Source organism: Podarcis melisellensis (genome assembly GCF_964234715.1).
Source record: "Podarcis melisellensis genome assembly, chromosome: 12".
NCBI classification, from domain to species: domain Eukaryota; kingdom Metazoa; phylum Chordata; class Lepidosauria; order Squamata; family Lacertidae; genus Podarcis; species Podarcis melisellensis.
Genome location: NC_138544.1, coordinates 43,140,055 through 43,155,261, shown reverse-complemented (window position 1 = coordinate 43,155,261; position 15,207 = coordinate 43,140,055). Strand labels below are relative to the sequence as shown.

Genomic DNA, 15,207 nt, shown 5'->3' with positions numbered 1-15,207 from the left:
GAAGCAGCATTATGTTAAGGAGTTTATTTTTATTTTGAAAAAGGTTTATCTTATCATTCAGTACAAAAAGGAGAAAATACATCAGTTTACAACACTAATATAATACAACAGACACAGAATAACAGCACCCAGTTCAAAACTCTACTCTGTCAAAAGTTTTAAAGACACAGGTTCTTCAGATATCTGGGTGCCAAGCGATATAGGGCTGATGAGAGTTGTAGTTTAAGAACACCTGGAGGGCCAAGAGTTCCCCACTCTTGCTTTTGCAAAAGTGCACACCTTCCTCTAATACAGGTTTTCCCACATTGCGGCGGAATCTACACACATATTAAAAAGTTCTGAAAATGCTTTTTTTAAAAAGCGTTTTTAAAAATACATTACATTTTCTATAAGGCTCACAATCACTATCTAGTGTCACATTGTATATTGCACTTAAAACACACTTAAAACATTTTATTTGCAGCTGCATAGCTGAGTCCTATAGCTGAGAGATGCAGGCAGCGCTGTGGATTAAACTACAGAGCCTAGGGCTTGCTGATCAGAAGGTCGGTGGTTCAAATCCCCATGGCAGGGTGAGCTCCCGTTGCTTGGTCCCTGCTCCTGCCAAACTAGCAATTCAAAAGCACATCAAATAAAGCAAGTAGATAAATAGGTACTGCTCTGGCGGGAAGGTAAACGGCGTTTCCGTGCGCTGCTCTGGTTTGCCAGAAGTGGCTTAGTCATGCTGGCCACATGACCTGGAAGATGTACGGCCGCTCCCTCAGCCAGTAAAGTGAGATGAGTGCCGCAACCCCAGAGTCAGCCACGGCTGGACCTAATGGTCAGGGGTCCCTTTACCTTTAGCTGCATCCTAGGTCACAGCCAGATCGAAGATGGGTGGCAACAGCAACACTACCACCAAAATATGTGGTAAAAGATTAAGAAATGAATCCTGAAATGCATGTTTGGTTTAAAGGTGGGTCCTGGGTCTGTAAATGTTGAAGAACATTTATCTGGAGTGACTTGGTTCTGAGGGCAGTGGGGGCACTTTAGCATTAGGATAGGGTTTATTCTTCTGACCCAAATCACTGGAAACTTTGCAAGTGTACTGATAATTTGTCATAATTTATGTTCCAGAACTTTGGGATTGTTAGTAAAGCGACTGGAGAAAGGTGGGAAAGCAGAACAAGAAAACCTCTTTCATGAAAATGACTGTATTGTTAGAATTAATGATGGGGACCTTCGCAATAGAAGATTTGAGCAGTAAGTGCATCTTTACAGTTTATTGCTTTTCTTAACCTTTAACCATCACACATGGTAGTAATTTGGGGAGGAATAAAATGCTGAAGAACAAATTACCTAAGTAAGTTCTTTCTTTAAAGAGGAGTGTGTTTGTAGATCATTACAGTGTTTCTTTAATTACTCAGTTTACAATTGCTACAGGATAATGACTGCCATTGCATAACTTTCTTTCCTCAATTTAAAATTGTTACAGGGCTGTTTTTCTTCCCCCTACCCCCTGTTAACTTGAATGATATGGTTTGTTTATAGGTGGAGAAGCGCTTAGCATTAACACACCATCCAAACCATTGTGTTCACTGTTTCTAAAACAGTAATGTAATTTTGCATGTGAAATGCACTTGTGTGTAGAAATGGTGAAGCTTCCACAAAGAAGTCAGTAAGATTATAACTTTCTGTGTAGCAGGGCGTTGGGTCATTTTATTATGCCCCCCCTCCTAGATTCTGGTTCTCATGAGTTCTAGTTCTCATGGAAATTTAATTTTAAAAATAAATTATGGCAGGAGGGAATTGTGCAGCTTATATCACCTGAATATTCAGTAATATTTGTGGTGCATAGATTTTTGACAGAGAAACAATACTGGAATCTTATGTTTTTATTTTGCAATATTGAATAATCAATCTAAATTAAAATATTTCTGACACTATTAGTGATAATGTCAATCCTTTAATATCCTGCAGTGCTTAAGTGCTTATAAAACTGTTGTGTGTTTAAGGGTTTATCCAAACACTGCTGTATTGAGGTCAACTATGCATCAAATAGGGACACAGGTGGCGCTGTGGGTTAAACCACAGAACCTAGGGCTTGAGAAGGTCGGCGGTTCAAATCCCCACATCGGGGTGAGCTCTCGTTGCTCTGTCCCTGCTCCTGCCAACCTAGCAGTTTGAAAGCACGTCAAAGTGCAAGTAGATAAATAGGTACTGCTCCAGCAGGAAGGTAAACTGCGTTTCCGTGCGCTGCTCTGGTTCACCAGAAGCGGCTTAGTCATGCTGGCCACGTGACCCAGAAGCTGTACGCCGGCTCCCTCGGCCAATAAAGCGAGATAAGCGCCGCAACCCCAGAGTCGGTCACGACTGGACCTAATGGCCAGGGCGCCCTTTTTATGCATCAAATAAGAACATTCAAACATCACACTCAAATGAAAGATCCACAGCAAACCTTAGGTGCGTGCACACCCTCCTCCTGTGTGACTGGGAGGAGGGGTTTGGAAACTTTCAGTTCCCCAACTTTGTTAATCACAAGCTAGTTTCAGAAACTCGTGGTTTGAATTTGACTTCTTTTAAACTAGCAGGTATTTAATGTTGACCACAGTCCTGCATCTGGGCAATATTACAAAGAAACAAAAGCTTCTTAACTCCTCCTTGGCTGCATGGAAAGGGAAGGGTTTGCTCCAGCTCTTTCACATTGTGTTAAAACCTTTGTTTAGCATGGCATTCAAATGTGGTATTTCACTTGGGAATAAAGAACTGTGATTGTAAGGACAAATTGTAGTAATACTCTTCCATGAACTTTGGTGCAAGGTAGTAGAATGCTTCTCATAAACAGCTCCACCATGTATTGGTGGGTTGTGTTGTGGTATGAGCAACATTGTGGATAAGGAAGACATCAGATCTAATACTGTAAACTGTTAATGGGCTATTAAGGGCTCTTGTGGTTATTTTCCCATACATAGCACATTTCTTCTAAATTAGAACAAATTATGTTTTGATCTTTTTTTTTAAATGAACAACAGTAAAAATAATATTTTATTGATTTTGACATTCCTAGAATCTATGCCTCATTCAGCAATTGAAAGCTGAAGCTTTCATTCTCTTCCCTTTGCTCGTGAGAAAGGAGGGAGGACTACATGAGACCAAGTCTTGTTATGGCTGATATAATGCTGATATATGGCTGATATATAATGCTGCATCATAATTTAGTGTGACTTCTTAACTGAGCCACTGAATGCAACTAGCTCAAATACAAAAAAATTAGCATGAAAATCTTTCCGTCTGTGGGACGCATGTTATAATTTAACAGAAAGTGCTAACTAGACAGTTTAATATTATTTTGAAGTAGGTTTCCATGAACTTTTATGCAAGTTAATATATCATATTCTTAGATCACCTACATTTTGAATTATGGAGATTTTTTAGGGGGGGTGCTTGCAAATTTCAAAGTCATCATTTATAAAATTTATGAAAAGGACATGAAACCTTATGCTAATTTTAAGACCACATTTATTAATCAAAGAAGATTTTTTTAAAAACAACAACTGTGCTGCCCTAAAAGAAATATACTTTTAGTAGAAAATACATTTGTAGCAGATCACTCCAAGAAAATCAGCCTTTTAGTTTACAGTTCAGTTTCAACAATATGTCTTGTCATTTCATGATGCCTAATTAACATCAGTAATTATGTTTGTAATGTCTTCTAGTCTGCCAGTCTTAATTTGCTAATTTCTCATTCATTCTCAAACCTAGAGCACAGCATATGTTCCGTCAAGCCATGCGAACACCCATTATTTGGTTCCATGTGGTTCCGGCAGCGAAGAAAGAGCAATATGAACAGTTATCACAAAGTGAGAAGAATGCTCACTACTCCAGTCGATTTAGCCCCGATTCCCAATATATGGACAATAAGAGTGTTAATCACACTGGACTTCACACATTACAAAGAATACCCCGAGTGAGCCATCAAGCAGATCAGACGGACTCTTACTCACAACTACCTCATAGTGTGAATTCATCAGGAAAACCACCCCTAGGCCTGGCATCATCACCACAAAATGTCCTCGCCTCCACTTCAAGCACTGGCTATAATACCAAAAAGATAGGGAAGCGGCTCAATATACAGCTGAGGAAAGGTAAGCAAATTTGTTTTCTGCCTGCTGGGCATATAGTAGTCCTCTGAATGCTGTTGGCTTGCAGCTCCCATCAGCTCTAGACATATTGGGCAAATGGACATGGATGATGAGGGTTATGACAACTGCCAAGTCCACTGCTTCCCCAGCCCTTCTTCATCATATCTATATCGTATCTTGTATTAATACAATACAGTGGTACCTCGGGTTACATAGGCTTCAGGTTACAGACTCTGCTAACCCAGAAATAGTGCTTCAGGTTAAGAACTTTGCTTCAGGGTGAGAACAGAAATCGTGCAGCGGCGGCGCAGCGGCAGCAGGAGGCCCCATTAGCTAAAGTGGTGCTTCAGGTTAAGAACAGTTTCAGGTTAAGAACGGACCTCCAGAACGAATTAAGTTCCTAACCCAAGGTACCACTGTATATGTATTAAAGAAGATCATATCTTCTTTAATACATATCTTGAAAAACTCAATGTCCTTTTTCTATGCTGCTTCATGGCAGTGTAGAACATAAACTGGGTTTGGGTAAATTCTTTATGAGGACATAAGGAAAGTAGCACCTTAAATGGTTTTGACTCCATTATCAAGCTTATTGACTATAAAAAGTACTTTACACCTCTAGCAAAGCTGAGAATATTGGTCAAGATGCAAAGTACTATTCAGCGAGTAATGTGAGGCCCTGCGGCGCTTTTAGAACCTTGGCATTTTCTTCAACATGCTTTACCCTCATGCCACCTGGTAAAATTCATTCAAACCCAAAGGAAATTTCAAAGAGATAGGAGTCAAAGAGAAAAGGTCAGAAATTCCACTGTGCTTGTACAAAACCCAGCTAATGTGTTTCCAGTGGTATGCACCGATCTTTTCCAAGAGTCTAGGTCAAATATTTCTCAACTGAGTTCTTATTAAGTCCCAGATAGGTGGATTGTGACACAAGGATGTAAATGTGTAGCGTTTTAAATCAGACCTTTAATGTGTGAGCATATCTGAATTGCAAGGTGTGAATATATGAATACAAGGTGAAATATGTATTTGTCATAATAACTGAAAATAAGTTATTAAGTATGTAGCTGTAAGGTCTTTTTTTCCATTGCAATGAAGAAATATCAGCTAGCTTCTCAATGCCACTTCTGTGTTGCTGTTGGCAAGCATTTTTTATTTATTTACATTTGCATGTAATAGTTAAATTTAGTGCCAGTCATTTTGTATTTTTATTATGAGATTTTTTCACATGGAACACATCAAAGGGGACTCTTACTGTGGCTTAATGATGATCAGTGATGTTATTTTCCTTCTATGATTATGTTCTATTTTCTGTGAACTTCATGTGAACTACCAGATTGCTTGTTTCTGGTTACTGGGTTTTAAGCTCTACAAACTTGGATGACATAAGGTTGAGTTGACAGTTTGCTTCTGTTGTTGATGCGCCTTCAAAAATACTTAAGGCCATCAGCTTAAGATGACATGCTTGGAGGGGTGCGGGAGAAACCCTGTTACTAGCTGAGTGAGGAATTGCTGTGCTTATAAATATAAACCCAGTCAGTATTACGATTTATGAATTTTTCACATTTAATGGAACAGATAAAGAAGAAGTCTACAAACACACCACTGGGACATTACACAGGCATCTGATTTTTCTCAGTCAGCAATGGAAATAGTGATCATACCGTTTATATAATTGCAGTACTTTGCGGCACTAAGTAGTGAACAAAAATAGCGTTTTCTGGCAGTAAGGGAGAGTGCTCATTTCTTTGGCACAAAGTGAAATGTAATTACCACATTGTGGTTATGTGAAACTGTCTTTAAAGAAAACCACTGTTTATTTTGCATCTGCTAGATTGCTGTAACTGGGGCCAGCCCTAGGAAGCATATTCCAGATTTTAAACAGATTTGCTATCCGTGGTCAATTTACAAACACTATTTGAACACCTATTTTTTTCAAATGACTTTGTTGTTCAAGAGGTGGTTACCTGGATATGTTTTCCCATGTATTTTGCCTATGCAGTATGTTTGTTGTTGGAGCACCCTATCTTTTGAGGTCAGAGGAGTGGCAATCATGGAAATGACCTTTTTGAACGAGTATCCCAATTCCTGATTATGTTGTATTTTTATTCTTATGCTGCTTTTTAAAATGGTTTTGGTTGCCATGTTTTTATTGTTACAATCTTCGAGGTTTATTTTGTTAAAACATGGTTTTCAATTGTGTTTGACACATAGCAAGTATTTTTAAACTAAATATTTGGGGTATACATTAGATAATTTTTATATTTGATTTTCCCATTACTTTATTTCAGTTGCAAAATTTGCTTCAAAAAAAATCAAGTCTTCTCAATTATTGGAGTTAAGATTGTGAATGTCTAATTAGAGTAGTGAATACTGGCTACAATCCAATCTGGAATTATGCACATGACATGTAATCTCATTATAGTGAATGCATTTTAAGTGTGCCTAATGCTCTGCCAAAATATGGCGTTTGCGTCTTGATTGCAGAGATTAGATTTACATCAGTTGAATTCAATTTAGTACGTTTGCATTTTTTCCAGTTTCTAACTTGATCTAGCAGATATTGCAAGATGGGTGTTAGATGATGAGGTCTGTGAGATCTGTTCACTTTGTTTTATGTCGATTGGTGTTCCCAAACTGTTTTGAAGGCCAATCCCACAACCATCTTCCAACACCTTACAACAGTCTAACCATTAACATCTTGACAACAATATAAGCATGATGTTACAGCCTTGGTAATAATGGTTTCAAGTCTGCTTCTTCCAATAAAAAAAAGCTGAGGTTGGTTGTTCTAACTAAATGTCGACCATGCCAACATCATTACACTCTTGCTTCACGCAGAGCACCCAAGAAGGAAAGATGGACAGCGAATGTCAGAGTATTTTGAGTTTGTGCGGTTCAACTATTCCAGGTTAAGTGGGCCCACTAAATCATCTTGTCCTGGAGGTCCCCCCAAATATTGTAGCTGATGCTAATGCTGATGGGTCTCTTCAGATCCCAGGTTTAATATTCCATATGATACCGCGTAATATCTGGAAAGTGTCTTCTGCAGTGACATTTGGTACAATGTGAGCAGACAGGATTCCCCTTCACATCAATTGTTTTTTATTGTTAATGTTCACCATGGAAAGATACATGTCTTGTGCCTGTTCTCATTTGATTATGCTGAGTGCATGCATGTGGCGCAACAAATGAAGCAGAGCGCTTAAGTATACCCCCAAGTAGTTTATTATAAATATGAGCAGAATGGAGATGTTGATTGTCTTTGATTATTTTTAATGAAGGATATTATAATATGACAGGCTTTACAGAAACCTAACAAACGTGCTTTCTTTTCAGCTAACAGGCAGCAGTTATTTCACCAATTACCGTCATTAGATTAAAATTTTCTTGCGGGCACATTAATGCACATACACATACATATGCCATTATCATGAAGTTCTCTTCTTATTTAGCCAGTCTGTTTGGAATAATGATTTAGAGTGTGCAAATTCTTCCTCTCTGATATAGAAGGAAGAGACTTGGGAAAAGAGAAGTCTTCCTTATTAAAGCTGTTCTTTTTGCAGGCTGTGTGAACTATGTCTTCTCACATGACAAAGTGGGATAGTCCTACGGTAATTGTGCTTGCTTCCATTATGATTTCTTAATATTTATTGCCATTTTGGCATTTTCAAATAACCTGATCTTTCATAGGAATTAGTTGTTTAATAAAGTCAGAAGAGAAGGTCAGTAATATGCTTCTGTCAGATCAGAATGTTTGTTGGCTTTTTCTAAATGAAAATTGATATCTATTTATCTTTTGTTAAAGGTCGGGGCTTGAACGTCTAGCATACAGATTTGGGGTTATTGCTGACGTTCTAATGTTACTGGGCTTTTGCAGTTTAGCCAGTTTTGCCATTTATATGTAGTTGCTATAAACCAAGACTGAATTCCTGCAGCCAATTTTGTGCACAAAAGAGCCCCTTAATGTGTCACGTAGATTAATCTACGTTGCAGCATGAAGTTTGACGGCATTGTTTGCATCTGATTAAGTCACACTGAAAAGAAACTCATTAGAATCAGTGGATTTAGTTAGTCATTACTAACTAAAGTCCATTAAGTTCAGTGGGTCCACTATCAATATTCAACACCAGAATTAATGTTTTACAATGAACACACAAGTGGTTCCTGCTTCACTCCTCTCTTAGTGCAGGTGGGTGGGAGCAACAAACCACAATCCTGGCTTCAGACTGTGTCCAAACTATGGGTCATGATTCATTCTTCTCCTAACAAACCATGATCTGAAGCCAAGATTTGTTCCTGGAAAAAACCATGATCCCTGGCTTAAAACAAACCACAATCTCTTGTTTAGACAACTGCTAAAATAGAGTTAATGCTTTGTTGCTCCTGCTTGTGGTAGTGGAGAAGCAGAATAGATGTGATCTCCATGTTCATAGAAAACCATTTACTTATGACATGTGAACTGGGCCACTGTTCCCAGTATCCTAGTTATGGCCAAGGGAAAGACTGAATGCCAGGGGCTCTTGCATAGCCTTCCCTTTTCTCTTCCCAAGTGCATTCCTCCCTTGCTTCTATGGTTCCCTTTAGTCCTGATGAACTGTTAGGTTGACAACACCAGCAACCAGATTTTCCTCTTTAACCAAAGCAGGGCTAGACCAAGACATCTTGCAGCCTGAGTTTATGTTTGTAGTCTTCAAGAAGTAATATGGAAATTAGAAACAGTAGCTGTACACAATTTAGTTTTGCTTGTATGTAATCAAACGTTTGAAAATAAAAGGGGGGGAAATAACATACAGAAACTTTGGAACACATGTGAACAAAATAACTCATAAGTGGAATGATTCATAATTGTGTTCTTCTAATTAAATTATATACACAATCCCTTTATTATTTATATTGACTACAGCTCCTGTCATCCCTGACAGCTGCCCATGCTGGCTTGAGTTGATGGGACTTAGGAGTCCAACAATATATGGAGGGCACCACATTGACTGCAACCGCATTAAGCCATAGTATAAATATAATATTATTCTACTATGAATAAGGAATGTTCCAAATGTGCACTGCTGAAATGGCAAGAAGTTCATTCCTCCTCTATTCCTGACATACTATGTGGAAACCAGACATAATCTAGCGCAACATGTCATCTGAATCTGAACAAATGGTTTATTTCTCTCCAAATAAACTACAATAGCTAAGTCGAGCTTCTGCTTCTGCTCATGGTTTGCTTTGAGAGAAACAACCCACAAGCTCAGATTTGCATGATATGATAGGCCAGACCAAGGCTGGTTTCCTGGCCTTATGGGGACAGCAGGGGAGAAGTGATGTTTTTGTGATTTCAGCAGTGTGCACTAGTTTATTTTGACTGTGGTTTAATTTGACATGTGAACCAGCCTATAGAGCAAAGGAAATGTAATATTTTAAAATTCAAAACATGATTCCTGATTTAGACAATCCTGGATTATTATTTTCTCTGGAGCAGCTAATCTACTAATTTATGGTTACATGCTGCTGAAGAATACCGAAGGGTTGAAATGTTCCTGGCAGTTGGAATTGTTATTTGCAATGTTTATTGGTGATTAGATTTATTTTTCTCTGCCTTGCAATAATAACATTATTTTGCCAAAAGTGTGCTCCAACTCTTTTGTTTTTTAAGCATTTTACTATTTATTTATTTATGTACGAACAATAGCAAGTTGTAACATTTGCTGTTTTAGAATTTATTTATTTTTTAAATATCCCCTTGTTGCTTTGCTTACTTTAGTACTCAAGGCCAACCAAGTTATTTTGGAACCAGAGGCAGAAAAAAACCTCCTTACACTTCCTGGCAGTATAAATACAATAATAGGAAAGTGAATCATTTATCATTTGCGTTTTTCCTTTCGTAGCACCCAGAATCAGCTGCCCTGAGTAGCTCTGTCTAATAGTAGGGCTGGGCCTGAAAGGCTTGAAGTGGGTTTTACACTCCTTGGCTATTAACAGCAATGGTAGCATTAACAGTGACGTTCTGTTGTTAAAGGAAAGCATGGAAGAGAGCCGTCAATTCACAAGACAAACATGTTAAAACTATATTATGCTCTCAATCTGTTAACCATGGTCTGGAGGCTGGAAACATTGTTTTGTTCCAGCTGTACCCAACAGCCAGTTGAATCGTTTCCATCCATTCTCAGCTTGATATACAACAGAACTTCAGAAACTAACCTCTCCTGTCATGATGCCGTGGAAGCTATTCATCCTTCACCTTATTACATATGACCTCTGCAATGCTGAAATTTTGTGAATGGCGGTGCAAGGTTGGAGCAACAATGCTACAGAGTTGAAACGTGGGCTGGCTAATTTTTCTTCTGAGTAAACTGATAAAAGAACAGAAGGCATGTGACTAAGTACTTTCTGGGCCTAGAGGACACGTCCCTTGCTGTGGATTATGCAAGATGGCCCAAATTCTCTCAATTTTTCAGCAAACAGGCATTCTGAATACTTTGTGTAATTACATTGATTGCACATGCAGCTGCAGTAATTTCTTTCTCCAATGACCAGTTCAGGTTTCTAACTGGTCATTTCAGCACACAATTACTGTGATTGTGTATGCAGAATTCTAGAGGTGTGGATCTCCAATATAAAAGGATCTTAAAATCAAATCTTAATCCTTTCAAAAAGGGTATAATTTAAAAATATTCTTGATCTATGTGACAGTACAGTGCTTAGTTTCTCTCCCTTCCAAATAGTTGTGTGGTTTTTTTTAGGGGGCAGTATAATGGATTCCTAATGAAGCACACCAGACAAATAGTAGTTGTGTTTGATGAACAATTCACTAAATCAGAGCAAAATGGTACCTCGTTGGAGAGAAAAGGGCAGGGATACAAATGGGTCCATAATCATCAACCTATCCTCATTGTCATTGCTCTATTTTTATGTGGCATTCCTACATCCGTCAGGCCTTTGCCAAATGTGGTACACTTTTCATACACTATGCTAAAAGCTTTCTGGTTGGCGGATGAAAAATCTAAAGATGATGATCCTGCTTTTTCTATACATTCCACTAAAAGCTGAGAATGGAGAACTTGCATGCAGATAAGGTCTTCCTTGGTATTCAGAGGCAAAGTACTGTATTTTCCGCTCTATAAGACGCACCAGACCACAATACGCACCCAGTTTTTGGAGGAGAAAAAAAATATTCTGAATCTCAGAAGCCAGAACAGCAAGAGGGATTTCTGCTTTTACTGCACAGCGATCCTTCTTGCTGTTCTAGCTTCTGTGATAGCTGCACAGCCTGCATTCGCTCCCTAAGATGTTGGTTTCCCCTTACTTTTTAGGAGGGAAAAAGTGAGTCTTATAGAGCAAAAAATACGGTAAATAGACTCCCATCCGGAACCAGTTGGGGCAAGGGATGATCTAGTGTTAACTCCAGGTAGTAGGATCATCAGGGACAGAGGGAAGGATTAGCCACTTTAACTTTACTCAGGTTCTTTCTATAGATGCCAAGCATGGATTCTCCAGTGCCATTTAAAGAATGTTTGAAGACTACACGGTGTTATTTTTTAAAGAGTGCTTTCATACAGTTAGTATTTTGATTTGAGGAAGTAGAACTGGATTTTCAAAAATGTTCTAACCAGCCTTATTATTCAGTTTCACTTGTATGTAGAAAGCCTTTAGAATGAAATAATAATTATAATCAGTTTCACTCTGCCCAAAATAAGCTGTTTACTCCATGACAACCCCCAACTCTCTCTGTCTCTCTTGTGTATGGGGTGGGTGAGTAAATAAAGATAGCTTTCATCAACAGAAACCGAAGTGGGAACCTGCTGAAAAGTTTCATGAGGAAAATCCAGGCTGTCTCCTACCCATAGCAAATTGTTATGTTCTTAACAAATAGTAAATACCAGGAAAACAGAAGGAGGGAGGGTGTAAATGGTCAGGGAATTGCAGAGTGTTAAGCAATCAATACACTAGTCTCGCCATGTTAGCAGCCAGTACTCTCTGCTTTTGGAAGCCCTAGCACACAAAGCAGGAACAAAAATTAATTAGACACAAGACTGCGAATAACACTAATTGCAACAACGTGTCACTTTTTATTGGTTGCAAGCACTTAAGTCAAAAGAAGATGGGGACTTGGAGGGACTCCAGCTTGCCCCACATGAAAACACTCTTTGATAATAATCAGTTAATGGATGGAGACTGTGCAAAGTTCCTTTCTGGTATTAGCACAGTAGTTTTTCAAGTGAAAAGGAGGGGGATCTTTGAGTGAGCACCCATTTTTCAAAGCTGATTGGCATCTGAACAGCATTAGCAGTTGCACACACTGTCTGGCCTAAACTTACTATTTTTTTTTTATTTTTTGGTTCGTGCTAGCTCAATTTATTTAGTTAATTTATGCCCCAGCTTTCCCCCATGACTGAACTCACGACCACATGTATAGGATTTCCTGGTGGTCTCCCATCCAGGAGTTTGAGCAAGGTGGTTGCATCCTGTGTCCTCAGACCATGCCCTGGAACTATGACATTTATGATTTTTTTAACAAGTTCAGATAATTAGCAAAATGTATAAATGGTGTACATATCTTAGTACAGGTAGCAATTTACCTAGCAGCCACATCAGTATTATCAGAAGATGAATAATATCCAGTTCTGATTTAAAACATCATCTGGTACAGTTCTCCTAAGACTTTACCACCTTGTGGGTTGGTGGGGAGGGTGCAGATCTGAATATTTCCCTGCACTAAAAACACAAGAAGCTTCTCCTCTCTCCCCCCCCCCCCCACACACATAGAAAATTAGCTGGCTGGTGAGAAGGTTTCTGCCTTATAACTGATGTGCTGGTTTTGTAAGCTATAATTCTTTCCCCATACTGACACAGGATTGGACAGAAATCTAGTTGCTCACTCTCTTTTCTAAGAAGTACATACATATGGCTTCACGGGAATTATTCTGAAAGCAGTATTATGGACCCAGGTATTTGGAAATAGCCCCTTATGTCCAGTATGTCCATATTTATTCAATCTGTCCATCCATCATCTCTGGTGCAACTTGATGCACACGTCCTCCTCACTCCCCTCCTCCAACACTGCAGGTAATGTAATATTGGTGTAGAATTAGAGTTTTCCTCCTTCCTCATTTTATCCTCACAATAACAACCCTGAGATGTAGGTTAGGCTGGGAGAGCATGATGACTGATCCAAGGTCACCCAGTCAACTTCATTCCTGGGCAGGAATTTTAACCTGTGCCTTCCCAGTTCCAGTTCAACACCCAAAGCTTTCCAAGCTTTTCATGTTGGTGACACACTTTTTAGACTTGCATCATTTCACGACACAGTAGTTCAGTTTTACTAGCAAACCAGAGTTTAAACTAACCCCTTTCTAACCCCAGGAGGAGCGTGGGGAGTGTTTGTGCGGCACATCTACACAATGCAGCCGATACACTAATGTGTCACAACACACAGTTTAGAAAGCTTTGCTCTAACCACTATTCCATACTGGCTCTTTTCTGGGGAACTCTTCATCCAGGCAATTCAGAGTGGCATACCTTGTCAGTTTGTTTGGTTATTATATATAACAGGATCCAGAGAAGCCTTACTTTTATGTCCTTTGAAACCTATTTCCTAGTATAGTGATTATAGCATTTGCATGCTATCTCTTTATATGAATGTCAGTAAACCCATAGGTCATCAATGGGCAAGATACAGCCCTTCAAATGTTGTAGGGCTAAACTCCCATCATCACTGATCATTGGACTTGATGGGAGTTGTAGTCCAAAACATCTGGAAGGCCACATATTTTCCATCCTTGCACAGGAGATGTACTAGGAAGCTTCTAGGAGAACTACTAGGCTATTATTCTGAAATTATTGTAAGGCTCCTGGACTTAAACTTACTTCCTCATCTCAGCAGCTCCCAAGGTATATAATAAATAGTATGAAAACCTCTCCTGCCTCTGGAATAGCACAAAATCTATCAACACTATGAATTTCAAACATGCAAAAAAATTCTTCTGCTCCAGAGGCAGAAGAGGTTTTAATACTATTTATAAAATACCTTGGGAACTGCCGAGATGAGAAAGTAATTTTAAGTAAAAATGGAACAGCAATATAATCAGATCAGTAATATCCTTGTAGTTTCTCTTATGGATTGTTTACATCCAGATAGTTTTCTGTATCTTGCAAAGAAGGGCTGGGCTTGGGGGTTGGTGTGTGTGTGGATCATCATAAGCTCGAGTCTCATGCAAAAATCTATCTATATACACCAGGGAGGGATAAGGACCTTTTGGCCCTTTAGGTATTGGTGGCTTGCAGCATATTTAACGCCTGCCCATTGGCCATGCTGGATAGGATTGCAGTTGCTTGCAGTTAGTGGTAGAGCACAAAGTTGCTGTAAAGCAAGCCTTTTCCATTCCTGACAGATAGTATCATGATGTATTTAAGTGTTTATCTTATATTTAAGAACATGTTCTTATGCTGTGATAAAAATAAAATTTAATTTAATGCCTGTTGATAAGGGTTGACATAAATATGGGTATGTCTGGATGGGTATATCCAGATCACCTCTTAGGGTGGTATCAGTTTTTATGTATTAATCGTGTGGCTATCAGATCAATAGGATGGCTTTTGTAAATTGCTGCATGTTTTACTGGAGTGGTCACAAGAACGTCTGGAATTTCTTTAGTTTTTGTTAGAGTTTCCTGCCTTTCAGTTGCAGAGATAATTTCCCCATTAAAGCAATAGACCTTATTTTCTGTTACCATTCATTCATTAGAATGTCCCCTAAGTTTTTCCTTTGTTTGATTATTCTTAGTCTAGCTGCTGTGAATAAAATTTGTTTTAACTTGTTGATTTTTTATCTGCTTTTGTGTGAATTATCCTCAAAGACAGGACTTAACCAGTAAGCTTTTTAGTTGTAAAATGTAGTAGCAGAGATTTTACAATTTGTTCTGTTTCATTGTAGCCACTTCTTAAAGATGGGGAGGTTTAAGATTGGCAAAATAAAGCTTTACAACATCATTTATGTGTGTTTGAAGTTAAAGCTTGAAAGTCTGTATCCCACTTGATTGTAAAAAGCAAAGAGGTTTTCATGAAGATAAAACCATAAAATCACAAA

At 38.7% G+C, this 15,207-nt stretch overlaps 1 protein-coding gene across 6 annotated transcripts in view; it reads left to right on the top strand.

Annotated features, from left to right (window-relative positions):
- PARD3 (par-3 family cell polarity regulator) overlaps positions 1–15,207 on the top strand; it is a 527,255-nt gene that overhangs the window by 283,970 nt on the left and 228,078 nt on the right. For all 6 annotated transcript variants that reach the window (XM_081931474.1, XM_081931473.1, XM_081931472.1 and 3 more), the window contains 2 exons: positions 1,117–1,242; positions 3,742–4,124. In XM_081931474.1, coding sequence (XP_081787600.1) covers positions 1,117–1,242; positions 3,742–4,124 — 509 coding nt within the window. The remainder of the gene's footprint in view (positions 1–1,116; positions 1,243–3,741; positions 4,125–15,207) is intronic.